Genomic DNA, 6,923 nt, shown 5'->3' on the forward strand with positions numbered 1-6,923 from the left:
GGGGCACCGGCGCGGAGGGACCGGCCCCCGGGCCGCCCATCTGCGCGCGGCGCCGGCCGGGAAACGAACGACTGGAAGGGGAGCCGTCCCCTCCAAGGTCCCCTTCAAGGACCAGAGCGCAGAACTCTGGAGGCGGGAGAGGGCGGCGCGAGCGGAGGGAGAGGGAAAGCGCCGCCGCCCCGCGAGCGTGGTCCCCGGCGCCCCCACGCAGACCCCGCGCAGTGTGCTACCCCGGAGACCTTGACGGGGGTCGCCGGCTTGAGCGCCTCGCCTGAGCTCCCTAGGAACAGGACATGGAGACACCAGGGTCGCATCACGATATGAGACAGAGATCTTTATACCCGATCCATTCAAGCCTGGTGTCCCAGCTCCGAAATGAGGCAGGCCCTGTGCCTGGTCCCCTCGTCTCTTTTGCATTGGCACCTAGGGTGCTCTACCGACAGTGAGCTGGTGGAACCAAACCGGTAACTTTCCCTGCCCTTGAACCCGGAGTTCGGAGAGGGGCTGGCTAATCCCCGTGCTATTTGTAACCCGCCCCGTGACACGGATCCACCCGTGCGAGGTTGCACACTAGAGGTCAAGGAGCTGCCAGAGGTGAGTCAGGTCAGCGGTGCCCTGAGCCCTGGGGACTTCCCAGCCAGGCCTTTTCTCTCGCGCTTCCTGTTCACCTCTAAAATCCTCTCCAGAGTCATGCTCATTGGATTAGCCTATTTTTATTACCTACCTGATACAGCAAGTTATTTGCAGTCCTTGTCTCTGAGGGGAAAGTATGAGTTAGGCTTAGCGAATTACCAGAAGAAGAGACTAGTAAAGAAGGGGTCAGAGGGAGAGGCTGGGTTGGGGAATTGGGGTTCACCCCAGTGACGTAATGGACAATTCCAGCCACAGGAATGCGGCGGGACCCCTGCCTGGGGGACCAGAAGAGGCCTTTCTTACAGACACGGTGCCTGAGGCCGCTGGGAATCCCTGCCTTAACAACAGGTAATGACTAGAATAGCAAATACTGGTCACATTCAACAGCCCTGGCCCTGCACAGGTTCTGCATTTGAGCTTCGACCCCGTGGCTCTTTTCTTCGTGTTTCCAGCAGCTCAGAAAAGATTGGAACCAGAAAGAGAGAGGGGAGCTAGGAAAGCAGTCATTTTCCAATGGCGGACGGAGGCCTGGAGGGGAGGCGCTTTCTGCCCCTGGTTGGTGTAGGGTGGAGTCTGAGCCGGGGTTCCAGACTGCCCGGTCTTCCTCCCTGCATTTACCTGTCACCCAAAGGACGTGCAGTGCAGCTTATTCCAAAACCACCTTTTTATTACATGGTGTTGTTCTGCCACGTGAGGCATCAGTATAGACCATCATAACAATGCAGACATGGTGTCCCAGGACTTTGCAGCCATCCAAGCCTTGGGTGGAGGTATCCTGATCAAAGTATCAAGATGTACCACCTTCTGGAAGGGCACCAAGTTATGTGTGCCCAGCTAGTGAGCAAATAACTAGCAGTGGTGATTGCACAACCTGGGCAGGTCCTGGGCTTCAGAGAACTCAGACCGTCATTGTAGGATTCTTCCCTTCTGACCCCGGGCTGCCAACAACTCTTCATCGTACAAAAGAGTTCCCAGTTCCTTTCCCTACTCGCTCTTCTTTCTCCCTTATTTGAAAATCAGTCTCTGGCTGTGTTCTGTGCAGACCTGCAAGGGAGCTGTTGATACAGCTGCCCCTTTGGTACCACATGACTGCGGGCTCGCCACCCATGACAGAGTTGAATGTCCCAGCACCAAGGGCAATCAGATTAGCCTCCCTTGGGATACCTGCTGCAGGGACTGTTTGTGTCTTTTGGAGCCCAATTGACTAGATTCAACGCCTTGGAAATTGGTCATCAATCAAGTACGAAAGACATAACCCAGCGGGTTTCCAGGTGTATGTCCTCACAGCAAACCTAGTCTTAGGAAAGAAGCTGGATGACCTTGTCACTGTCCCAGTCCAGCCTATGTGGCAGTGGAGGCGGGGAGCCTAGAGTGAATCCTTAGGAAAATAGCACCTCCATACTGATTTCCATAGTAGTTGTAGATATCTTCCAAAGGAGTTAAAAGATGTCATATTATAGCAGCACATGCATACCCATGCTTATAGCAGCCCAGCTCATAGTAGCCACATCTTAGAAGCAGGCCGTATATCCATCAACAGATGAATGGATAAAGAAATATGGAATTTATATACAATGGGATACTACTCTGCCACCAAGAAGGACAAACTTGAATCATACGTAGGAAAATGAATGCACCTTGAGACCATAATGTTCAGTGAAACATACAGGCTTAAATATTGCATGGTTTCTCCTCATATATGAGAAACCTAGAGTAAAAATAAAGATTAAGATAAAAGATAGACAATAGTAAGTAAGGAAATTATTTTTTTTAAAGGAAAAGGGGCTGAAGGGATGTGTAGGAGGGGAGAAAAGGAAAAAGGAATGAAAAAAGGAATTAAGATGTGTATGTATATGTACCAACTCCACACAGGTAGTGTAAACATAAATTTAAGAAGACTGAAAAGTAGCATCAAAACAAGACTTTAAAATGGGCTTAAAAAGTGGGGTGAGCCTCAGATTCAGTTAGTGATTACAAAAGAGTAAACCTGTTGCGTGTGTTTGTTTATTCCACATGTATGTACTGAGCACTTACCACATACCAATACATAAGACAGAAAAATCTTTTGCCTTCAAGGAATTTATGGTAATCCAACGAAAAGAAGACAACAAAATACAAACATTATCCAGAGTAGTCGAAGGCTATGGAGAGCAACGTATGCAGCTGGGGATCCGAGGTGCTGTAGAAAGTCCAATTTAAGTAGAGCAGGTGAGGCAGGTACCAGCGTAAACGAGATTGCAGCAGAAGCTTGAGGGGAATGAGGAAGCCTCATGTTTTCTATTATTGTATAACAGATTGCCCCAAACTCAGAAGCTTCAAACAACAAAGGCGGACTATCCCTGGTATCTGCAGACCAGGAATCTGGGTGGTTCTGGTTGGAAGGCTCGCAGGAGGCTGCAGCAGAGCACGTGGCTGGCGGGGCGGCAGGTGTGTGAAGGCGTGCAGGATGAGCCCGAGGGTCTGCTTCCCGGATGGCCCACATGCACTGTTGGCTGGAGGCCTGGGTTTCTCACCATAGAGACCTCTACCTCTAGAGCTGCCTCAGTGCCCCCGTGATTTGGGAGCTGGGTTCCCCTATCTCAGGCCATCCAAGGGAGAGTCAGCCACTGGGCTGTCTATGACATAGCCTCTGAAATCCTGCACCATCACTGCTGCTTTATGCTAGCCTTTGGGATTAAGCCACAAAAGGATGAGAATTACACTCTAAAAGGGAAGAGAGTCAAAGAGTTTATGAACGTATTTTGTGATGTTTGGAGGAAGAAGGGAAGAGCATCTGAGGCAGAGGTAACAGCAAGTACAAAGGCCCTGAAGTAGGAGTGTGCACATTAGCATATTCAGAGAAGGAACAGGGCTAGGACTTGGAGAGCTAGTGGACAAGGTGGGCAGGAGGAGGAGAAGTCAGAGAGGACGTGTGTGCGTGACACCGAGTGTACCAGGTGTGTAGGCCCCTAACAGGAACTCCACAGGAGAACAGGCAGACAGCAGGGGGTCATGGAGGTTTCATGGGGAGGGGACAGTTACAGACACCTTGCAGTTGGGTGTGGTGGAGCATTCCCGTAATGTCTACAGTCTGACAGGCTGAGGCAGGATAAAAGCAAGTTTGATCCCAACCTGGGTAACTTACCATCTTAGCCAGACCCTGCCTCAAAATACAAAATATAAAAGGGTTGGGATGTCCCTCGACGTGAAGGCCTGGGCTCAAACCCCAGTATCCCCACCACCACCACCAAAAAGAAAAAAGAAAGGAAAGGAAAGGGGAAGGAAAAGAAAGGAAGAAAAGAAAAGAAAAAAAAAGGAGTGAGGCATTACAATGTACACCTATAATCTTAGCAACTCTGGAGTCTAAGGCAGGAGGATGGCAAGTTCAAGGCCAGCACTGAAAGTGCCCTAAAAAAAAGAGGGAAGAGAAAAAAAAAAAAAAAAAACAACTGGTGTGTGATCTGATGGAAAAAAACCAAGGAGGAGGAAAGGTAAAAGAGCCCAGCAAGGAAGCCATTACAATGACCCAGGAGAGAGCCCATGGAGCTGTGTGTGAATGTGATTAAAGTGACTAGATTCTGGATATATCTTGAAAACCAACTCAACAGAGTTTCCCACACACCGAATGTAGTTTCTGGCCTGGCCAAGTGAAAGGATGGTTCTGGTATTAAGCAAGACGGGCAATGTGTATGGAGGGGGCATTCAGAGCAAGTGGTATGGAGTAGCTTGCAGAGTTCCATATCACACTTCAGAATTCACAGGGTCACAGAGAGACAGTCAGTCAAGCTGCCAAGTTCTACTTCTCTTTTCTTTTGGTCTCTTAGTTCAATTTCATCTCAATACCCAGAAGTAGGCACCCTCCTCCCTTTTAATGCCTGATGTTTCCTGAGCCCATGTTGGGCCTGGTTTACAGGAAGTTGCTCTCCACGGCTTGTTTTGGGATCTGTGTTCCAACAAATATCCCCAAGAACTCTAGTAACTCCTCTGAGCCATCCTGGTGCCTAACTCTGAAAGCCTCTGGATGGTGCCTTGCTGCTGCTGGTATCCCTGGAGGGATGGCAATGGCCTGATCTTCCAGCCGCTTCCCCTCTCCCGGGGCTGTCTGCGCTGTGTCTCATCCCAGTTGTCATGGTCCTGGTTCCCCCACTTCCTGGTTGTCACTGGTGACTCCCAGATGGGTTCAAATCAGCTTACTGTACTCCAAAACTAGAATATGGTGAAATAAATACCAAAATAAATGAGAGTGGGTTTACTGTGTTTCCTGTCTCTTTCAGACAGCTCACTGGTGATGGGGGGGGGGGGTCCTTCTGATGACCTCATATAGGTAATGCACCTCTGTCAGGTTCACATGTGGAAACTTGACCGAGACCCACAGGGCCTGACTTACGGACTAGAGAACCTGTCCTTAGGAGCTGCTTTCAGGGGCCACTGTGCCCAGCTAAGGCTCTGATGAGCAAAAGGCCCTGGATTTGGCTGGTCATCTCACGGTCTCACTCTTGAACCCTTGGCTTCTCCCACAGTGACTTCTGACCTAAAAAAGTGAAGCAATCCAGATCTGAACACCTGAGCACCAAGAGGCTTTGATAAATTAAAAGGTGGCTTGGCAGGAAGCCAGCCCCTGAGTGCCCCACATTTTAACAAAAGGCTCTTTGTGGAAGCCACAGAATGCAGGGAAAGCCAGGGCATAAGGCCATGTTGATTGAGAAAGAAGGAAGAGAAAGCTGTTTTTCAGAGGTTTTTTATTTTTTTAAATTTGTCTCATAAGGTTGTTGAAAGTGTTAAAAAAAAAAAAGTACAGAGGGAGAGACCTGCTGTCCTTTCTGTTCGGATGTCATACGAGGAGAAACATCTCCCCCTAAGTAACCATCGCCGTTACCCCCACGCGGTGGCCTGGCTGATGGCACTATCCCAGGCACCAAGCCGGCGCCCCTTTGGCCCTGGCTGCGCAGGCGCAGAGGCCGGGGCAACCCCACCCCACCCCCGCCTCACCTGGTGGCGGCAGCAGTGCTGGCTGTGGCACCTGCCCTTCTGGTCGGGTGCAGCGCCCTTCTTCCTCCCGTCTGGCTGGGAGCCATGTCCATTTTGCAGTGTCACTTTTGAACCAGTCAAGGCCAAACGAAAACATTGTTTGGTGCTGGGGATAGGACCCAAGGTCTTCGCACGGAGCTACATCCCCAGCCCTATTTTATTTTGTTTTATTATTTTTTTAAATTTTGAGACAGGGTCTCTAAGTCACTGAGTTGCCCAGACTAGACTTGAGTTTGTGATCCTCTTGCCTCCGCCTCCCAGTGGTGTGCAACTCCCCTGTGCCCAGCTCCCCACTTACTCTGTACCCCTCAGTTAGACGCTTTTTCTCCAGTGAGGCGCCCTTGACCAACTCAGGGAAGTGAACCTGGCCCTCACCATCCCGTAGTACTTTCAAAGGATCTGTTTCGTTTTGTTCTGTTTTATTTTGTCTTGTTTTCACAACCATGGTTCTGTCTTTATCACAACTGTGGTTACTTATATTCCTTGCAGGCCACTTTTCTCCCATCCTGTGCTGTTCAAACTGTGTGTGTCACCCTCTGCCCCTCCTCAGTGGCGTTCCCGGAGTTTCTGCTGTTCAGCTCAGGCCTTGGCACCTGCTCTCTGCCTCTTCACATCTGGCCTTCATCCTCCACACTTTTAACCTCCACAGGCATGGCCCATGGATTCCCAGTTCTCACCGCCACACACTTGCCCGTGCACCTCCCCTGCCACCCTGGCATCCAGCCGGCACCAGCGACTGTGAAATAGCTCCTCCTATAAAACCAGGAGCCAGTGCCTCCTTCCACCCTGCCATCCAACCCCTCCTGCCACAATCATTCCCACCCCATACCTGGTGCCAGTTGGCTTTCTCCCCCTTTCTTTGTTTATTCCTTGTGTAGTACAGATTCTATGGCCTATAAATTCAGCAGGACTCTGATACCTTAGAGTCCCAGGGCCACCCCCATGTCTTCTCACATCCATCTGGTAACACAGCCATTACCCACTATCCTATTCACCTTTCTGTCCCTATCACAAAATACTTGAGATAAACAACTTTTTTTTTTTTCTCTGTGGTGGTAGTGATGGGACCAAGGATTAACCCAAGGGCCTTCTCACTGAGCTACATCCCTAACCCTGTTTTTTTGGGGTTTTTTTTTTCCCTTTTTGAGATGGGTTCTCACTGAGTTACTAAGTGGCCCCTGCTAGCTCAGACTGATCTGCCTGTTTCTGCCTCCCAGAGTGCTAAGATTACAGCTGTAAACTTCTACTCCCAGCCCAGGATGAACTTACACAGAGGAATGACT

General features: G+C 50.1%; 1 protein-coding gene across 1 annotated transcript in view; it reads right to left on the reverse strand.

The window, feature by feature from the left end:
• Positions 1 to 446, reverse strand: part of Tmem171 (transmembrane protein 171) — a 9,240-nt gene extending 8,794 nt beyond the window's left edge. Inside the window, exon 1 of the mRNA XM_005386075.2 lies at positions 342 to 446. Within this exon, the coding sequence (XP_005386132.2) occupies positions 342 to 350 (9 nt within the window). The 5' untranslated portion in view covers positions 351 to 446. The remainder of the gene's footprint in view (positions 1 to 341) is intronic.
• Positions 447 to 6,923: the final 6,477 nt, after the last annotated feature.

This window comes from Chinchilla lanigera, unplaced genomic scaffold (assembly GCF_000276665.1).
Source record: "Chinchilla lanigera isolate Chin_1 unplaced genomic scaffold, ChiLan1.0 scaffold00024, whole genome shotgun sequence".
Lineage (NCBI taxonomy): Eukaryota > Metazoa > Chordata > Mammalia > Rodentia > Chinchillidae > Chinchilla > Chinchilla lanigera.